This window comes from Procambarus clarkii, chromosome 55 (assembly GCF_040958095.1).
Source record: "Procambarus clarkii isolate CNS0578487 chromosome 55, FALCON_Pclarkii_2.0, whole genome shotgun sequence".
Lineage (NCBI taxonomy): Eukaryota > Metazoa > Arthropoda > Malacostraca > Decapoda > Cambaridae > Procambarus > Procambarus clarkii.
Window position 1 is genome coordinate 32,387,729 of NC_091204.1, and position 12,483 is coordinate 32,400,211.

General features: G+C 43.2%; 2 protein-coding genes and 1 non-coding gene across 3 annotated transcripts; 2 read left to right on the forward strand and 1 right to left on the reverse strand.

Moving 5' to 3' along the window:
• The first annotated feature begins 1,069 nt into the window (after nucleotides 1-1,069).
• LOC138352983 (craniofacial development protein 2-like) lies at nucleotides 1,070-1,429 on the forward strand. Its single transcript, XM_069305647.1, has one exon. The coding sequence runs from the start codon at nucleotides 1,070-1,072 to the stop codon at nucleotides 1,427-1,429; it is 360 nt and encodes a 119-aa protein (XP_069161748.1).
• A 1,524-nt stretch (nucleotides 1,430-2,953) lies between these two features.
• On the forward strand, nucleotides 2,954-7,086 carry LOC138352984 (uncharacterized). The gene is made up of 2 exons (XM_069305648.1): nucleotides 2,954-3,446; nucleotides 7,031-7,086. Exons 1-2 carry the CDS (start codon nucleotides 2,954-2,956, stop codon nucleotides 7,084-7,086), a joined length of 549 nt encoding a protein of 182 aa, XP_069161749.1.
• A 5,045-nt stretch (nucleotides 7,087-12,131) lies between these two features.
• TRNAV-CAC (transfer RNA valine (anticodon CAC)) lies at nucleotides 12,132-12,204 on the reverse strand. Its single transcript has one exon. It is a non-coding gene; the product is annotated as a tRNA-Val (tRNA).
• Between the last annotated feature and the right edge of the window lie 279 nt (nucleotides 12,205-12,483).

Genomic DNA, 12,483 nt, shown 5'->3' on the forward strand with positions numbered 1-12,483 from the left:
AGGTTGCGAGTGAATGGTTGGCGAGCGGGGGTTATATGGGTTAACTGTTGGGTTAATTTTTCATCTGTATGGGTGTGTCTGGTGAGCAGTGGTACAGAGTGACAGATAGTTGGCACACATAATGTCTCGTCTGGTGGCTAGGCTTGTGAGGCCTGTTTCCCCGTAAAGTCGGAGGATTGGAGTTGAACGCTTTGCGCCACATATAAGTCGCATGGCATTATTTTGTATGACCTCGAGGCTCTGTAGGTTAGTGGGCGCCGCCGACGCATATGCTTGGCAACAATAGTCTAGTTGGCTGCGAATGTAGGTTGTATAGAAACGGAGCAAGATTTTATGGTGTGCTCCCCAGGTGCGTGCCAGTGAGGGCTTTAAGTATGGCGAGTCGGGGTTGTGTCGTCTGTTTAAGGTGTTGAATGTGTGCTTTCCAGGTAAGTAAGGGGGAGTCTAAGCGCATGCCAAGATATTTATGTTCTCGTACGTGTTGGATGGGAGTGTTGTGTATTGTGAGGGTGGGTAGATGAAGTAGTCTTTTTTTAGTGAAAATCTGATAGCAGGTTTTGGTAGTACTGACTTGAAGGCCCCATTGTTGTGTCCAATCTATGAGGTGGTCCAGTGCTGTTTGCATTGTAGAGACTGTATTTGGTAGGGCATTGTCTGAATAATACAATGTTAAGTCGTCGGCGTACGCCGAGAGGTGAACAGGATATGGGTGTTAGGCAAATCTGCTAAGAATGCGGCAAATAGGGTTGGGCTTAATATGGAGCCTTGTGGAACACCTGTTTGTATTGGGATGCCATCGGAAAACTCGCCTTGTATAAAGACTTTGGAGGTCCTGTTTGTGAGATAGGACTAGCAGATGGACATAGTCGCCCTGCAGGAGACACGTCTGCCCGCGACCAGCAGAATATGGGAGAAGAATTTTACCTTCTTCTGGCAAGGCAAACCACCAGAAGAGGTAAGGGAGCAGGGCGTTGGCTTTGCCATCAGGAACAGGTTGTTAGGGTCCATAGTACCGGCCACGGAGGGGTCTGCAAGGATCACCAAACTTCAGCTTCATACAGCAGCAGGAATGGCCAGCCTCATCAACGCCTATGCACCAACACTGATCTCCTCTTCCGAAGCGAAGGGCGAGTTCTATGATGACCTCGGCCTAACTCTCAGAGACATACCTCAACAAGAGCCAGTCTTCTTCCTGAGAGACTTTAATGCAAGAGTTGGTTCTGATCACAGCTCTTGGCCTTCCTTCCTGGGCCAGTTTGGGAAGATGCATGGGAGTGGGCAGCGCCTCCTGGAGTTCTGGTGTCGTCATGATCCCTGCATCATCATCTCCTTCTTCGACACCAAGCCCCAGCATAAGGTTTCCTGGAGACACCCAGGTCTAAGTATTGGCACCAACTCTACTTGGTGCTCACGGGGCAAAGCAATCTGAGAAGCGTCAACCTGACCCGCAGCTTCCAGAGCGCAGATTGTGACACCGACCACTCTCTCTTCATTTGCAGAGTAAAGTTCCAGCTCCGGAAAATCCACAGAGCAAAGAAGGAGGGAAGGCCACGCATTAACGTAAACAAGACCCGTGACCTTCACAAGGTGGAGGAAATTACTGCGGCGCTGGTAACTGCCCTTCCTGTACCACCCTGCGATAGTGCAAGTGAGAGGTGGTCATATCTCAGAAGCACTATTTTCAACACTGTGTAACAAACTAGGTTTGTTGTCGGGAATTATTCAGTATAGTTTCTCATGGACATGGGAGTTTTGAAAGTTGGAGTCAGATGGTACTTGACCTGACTCATGTAGAGAAAAGGTCATCTCTCCCGGGATTAGCGGTTAAGATTACAAAATGGCAGGCGCCTTTGTCTTAAGCAACATATAATGAATTATTTTACAGAATTCAGTAATTTAGAGAAATTAAAGTCTTCATTCAAATTGTATTCAATAGTATTCCTGTTCAAGTATCAAGAGTATTCTCAATTGTCGGAATACTGAGTAAGTCACCGTCAGTGACGTCACTAGCAGAGGACCAGCCTCTGATGAGGATCAATTTTGGCGACCCTGGGTCAAGGGTCACCAAAGCCTTCCATATTTAGTAATTCTCAAAGGTCAAATAGCCATACTATAATTGGAAATAGCCTTTCCCTAAGATGTCTGTACGATTACCGACAGTTTATAAGAGTTCAACCATCTGGGTGGTTCAGTGCAACAGAGATTAGTTGTTCAATTTAAACCCCGCTTAGTAATCTTGGTAAACCTGGCGTAGGAATACCCACCAGCTCTGACTAGCTGTGAGGAAGGCAGAGCTAGGGAGGATCAGTGTGGACTAGGCAGTGACTGGGGAAGGCCACCATCTTCACCTCTCCCAAATAGATCAGTAGAACACCAGCTGGTCGCATTAAAAGGTATAGTTAGCTACAGTATTGTATAGGGAAATAGTTCATTTCATGCCTCGATAGGAAGTGTTAAGGCCCCAGGAGACGACGGGATTCCGCCTGAAGTTCTCAAGTGCGCTCGTGGAACACTTAAAACTGAGCTTCATGAACTTCTGTGCCAGTGCTGGAGGGAGGGCTCGGTGCCACAAGACATCAGAGATGCAAACATCATCACTCTCTACAAAAATAAAGGTGACAGAAGCGATGTCAACAACAATCGTAGCATCTCCCTCCTCAGCGTCGTCAGCAAACTCTTCGCCAGGGTCGTCTTGGTCAGGCTTCAGATTCTTGCTGAAAGAGTGTACCCTGAGTCACAGTGTGGTTTCCGAGCAGAGGTCGACCACTGACATGGTGTTCACCCTGAGACAGCTCAAGAAAAGTGCAGGAAGCAGAGAAAAGCCTTGTACATCGCCTTCATTGACCTTACAATGGCCTTCGACCTCGTGAGCAGGGACGGACTCTTCAAGATCTTGGCCAAAATTGGCTGCCCACCCACCCTTCTCAGCATGATACAATCGTTCCACAAGGACATGAAGGGCACAGTCGTGTACGACGGCTCAACTTCTGAACCATTCAACATTAACAGTGGTGTTAAACAGTGGTGCGTTCTTGCTCCAACACTGTTTGGCATCTTCCTCGCGATCCTCGTCAAGCATGCCTTTGGAACAACCACAGAAGGCATCTATCTCCGTACAAGATCTGATAGAACGCTCTATAACCTATCCAGACTCCGAGCAAAGACAAAAGTACAGATGCGAATCCTCAGGGAGTTCCTCTTCGCCGACGACGAAGCGATCATACACACAGCAGAAGGCCTGCAGCAGCTACTCAATCGCTTTGCCGCAGCCTGTTCCGCATTCGGCTTGACAATCAGCTTGAAGAAGGCACAGGTGATGGGACAAGACGTCAATGAGCTACCCTGTATAAACATAGCAGACTATGTGATGGAGGAAGTTCACGAGTTTGTGTACCTGGGCTCCACAATCTCAGACACCCTTTCCCTGGACACTGAACTCAACAGGCGTATCGGGAAGGCCGCAACAACACTGGCCAGGCTCGCAAAGCGCGTTTGGGAAGATGCCAAACTGACAGTGCACACCAAGGCACAAGTCTTCATGGCATGTGTGGTAAGTACACATGCCATGAAATCCTGGACCCTGCGCTCTCACCAGGAGAGACGGCTTAATACCTTTCACATGCGGAACCTGAGACGCATCCTTGATATCACATGGAAAGACCACGTCACCAAGAATACAGGACTCGAGAGAACAAGAGTCCCTTCAATGTTCACTCTCCTGAAACAAAGACACTTGCGATGACTGGCACATGTCACACATATGGAAGATGGCCGCATACCAAAGGACCTCTTGTATGGAGAACTGGCATCAGGAAGGAGACCCACCGGAAGACCTCTGCTGCGTTTCAAAGACGGCTGCAAACGCGACCTCAAGCAGATGAGCATCGACATCAACAGAGGAGGTCTCGACCACTGTCAGACGCACCCGCTTCGGCGTTTACCTGCACTCGCTGTAGTTGGGACTGTCATTCTCGGGTTGGCCTTCACAGACACAGCAGGCGCAGCATCCAACTACACTATAACAACTAGACACCCAGGGCACAACTCCATAACCCGCACGGGGTTGACCTTCACAGCCACAGCAGGCGCAGCATCCAACTACACTATAACAACTAGACACCCAGGGCACAACTCCATAACCCGCACGGGGTTGACCGATGCCTACTTCTAGTTAAGGTAATTATGGCAAAATTATAGTACTAATAAAGACAATCATGTTAATATTATAGTAATAATTAGGTAATTTTTGTAAAATTATAGTAATAATTAAAGAAATTATGGTAATATTATAGTTATAGTTCAGGTAATTATGGTAATATTATAGTAATAGTTCAGGTAATTATGGTAATATTATAGTAATAGTTCAGGTAATTATGGTAATATTATAGTAATAGTTCAGGTAATTATGGTAATATTATAGTAATAGTTCAGGTAATTATGGTAATATTATAGTAATAGTTCAGGTAATTATGGTAATATTATAGCAATAGTTCAGGTAATTATGGTAATATTATAGTAATAGTTCAGGTAATTATGGTAATATTATAGCAATAGTTAAGGTAATTATGGTAATATTATAGCAATAGTTAAGGTAATTATGGTAATATTATAGCAATAGTTCAGATAATTATGGTAAATTCCTTTCAACATAATTTTATTTTAATTCTTTTTAGATTCTAGAGAGAAAAGAATTTTGGATAACAAACATATTTAAAATAATAGTGTACATATAGAGGAACAAAAACTACACAGACATAGCACGAATGCACACAGAAAACACAACAGCGTGATATATCAAATGAACAACTCGACTGTTGCGATTCCTGTGTGCATTGAAGTAAGGGCGTAGAGGTGGAGTATCTGGTTGACAGAGCCAGAGTGCATGGGGGGGGGGGGGGAACTGTGTGAAACCCCGATTGTGCTTCGGAGAAGCTTCGGAATCCTCGTGAGGGCAGCAGCACTCCAGGCTGCAAGTCTTATACCATGTCGTGGTACAGTTGACTAAGGCGCATCTGGGAACATCTCCTGCGTAGGTTCGAACCCTCATTACGGCCCATGCGGATTTCTTCATAACATGAATGCCTACATACGTGTTGTGAGTTTTGCAATGTATAAGAATAGCGTTTTGTGAGTGTTGCAACACAGGAATGAGGTGTTGTGAGTGTTACTTCACAGGACTGATGTGTTGCGAGAGTTGAAAAATAGAACAAAACGTTGGAACACTCAGTCTTAACACCGTAATTATATGTTGCAGTAAGTTATTTCTGACCAGTGCAACACTCACATTACGCTGTTCCTGTGTTGCAACATTACAACATCTACAATATGTATTAATATGTTGCAGTACTCACAATACGATATTACTACCTTCAAATACTCACAACACATTATTTCGCAACACTCACAACACGTTGTTGCTGTGTTGCAACACTCACAACACGTTGTTGCTGTGTTGGAACACTCACAACACGTTGTTGCTGTGTTGCAACACTCATAACACGTTGTTGCTGTGTTGCAACACTCACACTACGTTGTTGCTGTGTTGCAACACTCACAACACGTTGTTGCTGTGTTGCAACACTCACCCCAAGTTTTAACTGTTTCGTAATGCTATAATAATAACAAATTATATAATATATATAAAAGTTACTATAATTCGTAAATATAACGTGATTGAATTTGTAAAATTTGATTAAATAGATGAAAAACAGTTTTAGATTAAAACTAAAGTTTTATCTGCGTAATATATGGAAAAACGGAAGCTAACATGTCATATATAGAGTTGGAACTGGTGACCGCGTGAACACCGGGTCCAACTGGTGACCGCGTGAACACCGGGTCCAACTGGTGACCGCGTGAACACCGGGTCCAACTGGTGACCGTGTGAACACCGGGTCCAACTGGTGACCGCGTGAACACCGGGTCCAACTGGTGACCGCGTGAACACCGGGTCCAACTGGTGACCGCGTGAACACCGGGTCCAACTGGTGACCGCGTGAACACCGGGTCCAACTGGTGACCGCGTGAACACCGGGTCCAACTGGTGACCGCGTGAACACCGGGTCCAACTGGTGACCGCGTGAACACCGGGTCCAACTGGTGACCGCGTGAACACCGGGTCCAACTGGTGACCGCGTGAACACCGGGTCCAACTGGTGACCGCGAGAACACCGGGTCCGACCTCCCAGTCTGGCCACGACTCTTCCTGCTTAATGAAGAACTCAACACTCATATGTTCATCCACTTCATCATACATCATCAGTTGACAGTTGAGGCGTGAGAAGCAAAAATCCACGAGGAAAAACTATAAGAAAAATATGTAAGGTAAGGCAAGGTAATTATGAGGTGAAAGCGCTAGGCCAGTATGCTTATATATCACTTGGAAGGATCATTAAGATGAGCTGGGATGTGAGGACGGAGTGAAGGAACGCTGCCCAACCACTTCCACCTTCGGGGAATCGAACAAAAACATATTTTATAAACATGAAGGAACTGAATATATGTAATCGAAGGAAACTCTACACAGTTGTTCTCTGGAATTCTATAAGGTATATCAAGATATACACTTAGTACTTAATAAATAAAAAAAATTCGGGACAGGTTGTTTAATAGCATTGATGTGCTCACCTAGGTGTGCTCACCTAGATGTGCTCACCTAGATGTGCTCACCTAGATGTGCTCACCTAGATGTACTCACCTAGGTGTGCTCACCTAGATGTGCTCACCTAGATGTGCTCACCTAGATGTGCTCACTTAGATGTGCTCACCTAGATGTGCTCACCTAGATGTACTCACCTAGATGTGCTCACCTAGGTGTGCTCACCTAGATGTACTCATCTAGGTGTGCTCACCTAGATGTAATCACCCTAGTTATCAGTGTTAAATATTATCGAAAACTATAGCTGATTTTTTACTCTTCAATTTAATTTTCTAGTAATGATCACATAGCAGGAATTTTATCTGCATGATTAGAAAAAATAAAGTACAGTGTATTTGGCGTTTATGGGTTTAATTTATATTTTACTTCTAGTTCGCCGCAAGTGCAGAAAGAAAGAAGCAACAGATCGATGGAACTTGACGTCATAGTGTGTTCAAACTCATAAGATTCCAATTCTTGCCCTAAACTTTTAACAAAAAAGTTCCTCAAGTTATTTTTCTATATTGAAGACTTCAAACAATTTATAATAATAGCTACTGTAATTATGTTAATATTCTGTCAATAGTTGATGCATTAAGGTAATATTTATGGTAAAGACTTGTATATTACTTTTGTGTACAGAGGAAATATTGGTATATTTCTAACACAATATCGCGGGATTCATTATATTAGTGATTATATTTCTCGATTGATGCTTGAGAAAAGGAATCTATAATGAGAACGGAGTTATGAACGATAATCTACTTGCACACAAACAACATATATTGAGACATTCACACATGTTGTGAGCTTCACAACAACAACGGAATAGCGTGTTGTGAACGTTGCAATACAGGAGTGAGTTGTTATTGTTGCAACACAGAAATAATGTGTTGTGAGTGTTGCAACACATGACTAACATATTTGTTGTGAACGTTGCAACATAAACTAATATACTGTGAGAGAAGCATCACGTTATTTCTGCGTTGCAATGGTGCAACACTCACCACATAATATCCCTGTGTTGCAATGGTGCAACACTCACCACATTATATCCCTGTGTTGCAATGGTGCAACACTCACCACATAATATCCCTGTGTTGCAATGGTGCAACACTCACCACATAATATCTCTGTGTTGGAATGGTGCAACACTCGCCACATAATATCTCTGTGTTGGAATGGTGCAACACTCGCCACATAATATCTCTGTGTTGGAATGGTGCAACACTAACCACATAAAATCCCTGTTTTACAATGGTGCAACACTCACCACATAAAATCCCTGTTTTACAATGGTGCAACACTCACCACATAAAATCCCTGTTTTACAATGGTGCAACACTCACCACATAAAATCCCTGTTTTACAATGGTGCAACACTCACCACATAAAATCCCTGTTTTGCATCATTCAAACCCCATTATTTCTGTGTCGCAACACTCGCAACACGTTATTGCACGCAACATTCCTGTCCGTTGCATGTAACATTCAAAACACGTTATTCCTGTCCGCTGCAACATTCACGATACGTTATTCTTGTATTACAACGTTGCAACACTCACAACACATTATTACTGTGTTGCAGCATTCATAATATTTTATTTCTGCGTTGCACTATTCACAACACTTCTGTTCCATGGTGCAAAACTCACAACTTACCACTCCTGTGTTGCAACACGCACAACGGGTTATTTGTGCGGTGTAACTCTCACAACACGCTAATCTTGTGTTGCAATGATGTAACACAACACTCATAATCTATAATGTATGCGTGCAACACTTACAGAACGTCAGTTCTGTGTTGCAGTACTCACAAAATGTCATTTATGTGTTGTAACACTCACAACACGTTATTCCTGTGTTGCATCGCTGCATCACTCACAACATGTTATTGCTGTGTTTCAACACTCATAAGACGTTAGCAATGTGATGCAACACTCAACTCGTTTTACCATCAAGTGTTAAACGTTGTGTTCTTGCACCATATTAATTGTTCATTGTTAATATGTAAATTATAAATGATAAGAGATTGAAAAGATAGATAAAAGGTGATGGAAAATTACTGTTATAAATAGATAAATAGAAAATAATTAATATAACGGGAAATAATATATAAATTATATACAAATGAATAGTTATTTAAGATGGTTAAGTGTATAAATATATGTGATTAAGTATCTAAAAATGTGAATGGATTAATAAATACATGATGAAAAAAGTACTAATTTAAATGAGATAAATAGATATGTAAAATATACTGGAATAGATCCATAAAAAGTGAATAAATATTAAAGGGATTAAATAGATGAAAAAATAGGACTCAATAATTCCAAGTAGTGTTATTTGGGCAATAGATGAAAACAGGAAGTTCCGGTCAAGGGGTCCAACTGGTGACCGCGTGAACACCGGGTCCAACTGGTGACCGCGTGAACACCGGGTCCAACTGGTGACCGTGTGAACACCGGGTCCAACTGGTGACCGCGTGAACACCGGGTCCAACTGGTGACCGCGTGAACACCGGGTCCAACTGGTGACCGCGTGAACACCGGGTCCAACTGGTGACCGCGTGAACACCGGGTCCAACTGGTGACCGCGTGAACACCGGGTCCAACTGGTGACCGCGTGAACACCGGGTCCAACTGGTGACCGCGTGAACACCGGGTCCGACCTCCCAGTCTGGCCACGACTCTTCCTGCTTAATGAAGAACTCAACAGTCATACATTCATCCACTTCATCATATATCATCAACTGACAACTGAGGCGTGAGAAGACAAAATCAGGAAGGAAAAGTCTCTGAGGAAGCGAGGTAAGGTAAGGTAATTATGAGGTGAAAGTACTAGGCCAGTATGATTATACAGCACTTGGAAGGGATATTAAGATCATCTGGGATATATAAGGACGAAGTGAAGGAATGGAAAGCTAACACTTGGACCATCGGGGATCGAACGCGGACCCTGCAAGAATCGAGAGGACGGAGTGGTGTAACGGTGCCCAAGCACTGGGACCATCGGGGATCGAACACAAACGTATTTTATAAGCAGCACAGATCTAATAAATTTCAGCAAACTGAAGTGTACACAGTTGTTCTCACCAGTTCTTTAAGGTTTATCAGTTAGTTATTGAACTTAGTTAATGAATCAATATTAAAGTTATGTTTATCAGTTAGTTATTGAACTACGCGTGGAACCCGTAGGTGCGGGACTCTGAAGTCCTCCTCCTTGGGCTCTAGCAGCCCCAGGCTCTGCTTCAGGAGGCTGGGGTCGTTCTTGCCCTTGCTGGGGTGGTTCTTCTCCGGCCCCGACCACGGGGGTCTCCGGGTTATGAGTCCCTTCACCAGCTTCCAGGTCACCTCCGGAGCTCACAGTTCCTGCGACGGCGCTGGAACCAATCGTATTGGCGTTTGCCTTCCCATTGGAGACTTTCGGCGCCGTGGAGAGGGGGGACCTGCTGCATGGTTGACAGCTTCTCCCCCGTATCCACCTACCCTGGCTTTGTGCCCTGGAGAGGCCACTCCAGACCGACAACCAGAGCGCAACTCCATAGTCTCCTGAGACTGATGAATGTCTGCTACTACTACGACTAGAAGATATAGGTAATAATATATATGTAATAGTATTAGTTAACACAAAACTATATATTGGAGGAACTCTACAACCTGTAATAAGAAGTCTTGTACTTTGAATGTAACCAATGTTGTAACTCTTTTGTGTAATGACATTTTAAATAAAATAAAATGACAAAATAAAAAAAAATATAGGAGTTATATGAAAAGACAATATGTAAGTGTATGCGGGAGCCCCACAAGGCTTCCCCGGATGCTGCATGTCGTCTTCTTCGAGGTCGAGGGTCCCTACAAACGCAACCAAAGATGGTACCCCCCCCTCTATATATTTATATAACCTATATCTATAAAATAGAATGTTTATCCGAGGTTGGTGACCAGACACTTGGTGGGACCAGCCTCGCCCAGCTTTCCAAGATGAGTCATGTTGGGTAGGGGAGCGTCATAGCCTAGTCGGTGTCGGCCGAATTGAAATACTTTAAGAAATATCGGCATTTATATTAATAACAAACCTAAGACAACCGTGCAGTAATAACATCTATGTAGGAGAAATCCACAAGGTCCGTGACGAGGGTTCTAACCTTCGTCCGAGAGGATCCTAGAAAATGAAGTAAGGGCGAAGAGGTAGAACGGCTTATTGACAGAGCTCGGGTGCATGGGGGGAATTGTGTAAAATCCTGGTTTGTGTCTCGGAGAGGCTGCAGGATCCCAGTAAGATCAGTAGAACTTGTGGTTGCAATTCTTTTACCATGTCGTAGCTCAGTCGATTAAGGCAGCGTCTGGGATCCTCTCGGACGTAGGTTTGAACCCTCGTCACGGCCCTTGTGGATTTGTTCATTTGATGCATCACGCTATTGCGATTTCTGTGTGTAATCTATGTAGGAGCTTATGATATATTAATAGCAGTGCTTATAAGCAACACATCCATCCTCCATCGTACATATATTGATGTAATGGACAATTGGACAGTAGAATTTGGTATTATTGAATTTGGATAAACCGGCAAAGGTTTTGTCAAATCAAATCAAATGTTTATTCAGGTAAAGTACATACATACAACGTCAGATACAAACATGTTGTTGGATTTATAGATAGAGCTTGTATATACAATGTCTAAAGCCACTGTTACGCCAAGCGTTTTGGGCAAGGTTGGCCCGAACCTTTGTATTTGTTTCTCATAAAACCTAATGTAACTTACCATCCAAGGTCTAATACATGCTAACTGAGGCCAGATAGAGTACATATATATGTTATACTAGGCCTAGGAATATATATGTTTGGTTTTAGCTGTATTTTTTCCAGACTATAAGGTGAATAGTACCAAATTCTACTATGTAATTGTCCATTACGTCAATATTTAATTTATATGTACGATGCTCTACATAGTTACAAAATGTACAGGAGGATGGATTGTATTCATTAAAGATAAAAAAAGTTCTTTTGTTTTTTTATCGTAGGAGAAAATTAGACTGTAGCAGAGCGTAGTTTCGATCTACGGACCTCTAGTGGGATTATGGGCCCAGCACGCTTCCACTGCGCCACTCTGCTCCACAATACATAGTTATATGACTCTCAATATTAATAATTAGTATAATGTAGTATTAACATATTACAAAATAGTATAAGTTTTATGATTTAATAAATATTGTCAATATTCTTTGTTATTAATTTTAGCTCTTTGAAGGGAAGGGAAGGGAACTATCAGGGGGAAAGCGTCAAGCCATTACAACTATATAGCACTGGGAAGGGGTCAGGATAAGGATTTGGGATGGGACGGGGGGAAGGAATGGCACCCAACCACTTGGACGGTCGGGGATTGAACGCCGACCTGCAAGAAGCGAGACCGTCACTCTACCGTCCGACCCAAGTGGTTGGACACTTTGAGTTTATTTCAATGGGTTATGAAAACAAACATTTAAAAATTCAAATGTTTCCGCCCGGGATCGAACCAGGGACCTTGCGCGTGTGAGGCGCACGTGATAACCACTACACTACGGAAACCTGAAGTATAGTGACCTGTTATTATATGGACCAAATCCGGTTAATTGCTACCGAAGATGAACATAGTTTTTCTTCAGCGATATAATATGATCAAAACACATTGCTTGAGTAATTATATAAATTAAACAAGGTTTAATAACGAAAATAGAGAGAAAATCCTGTTTTATGTGTGTACGGGGTGTGTGACGTCACGATAACATGAGAGGTTTAGTTTAGTTTAGTTCACTTATTATGCACCCCATACCCATCTTGTGGGCGGTAGTGGAAGGGGTTACAGAG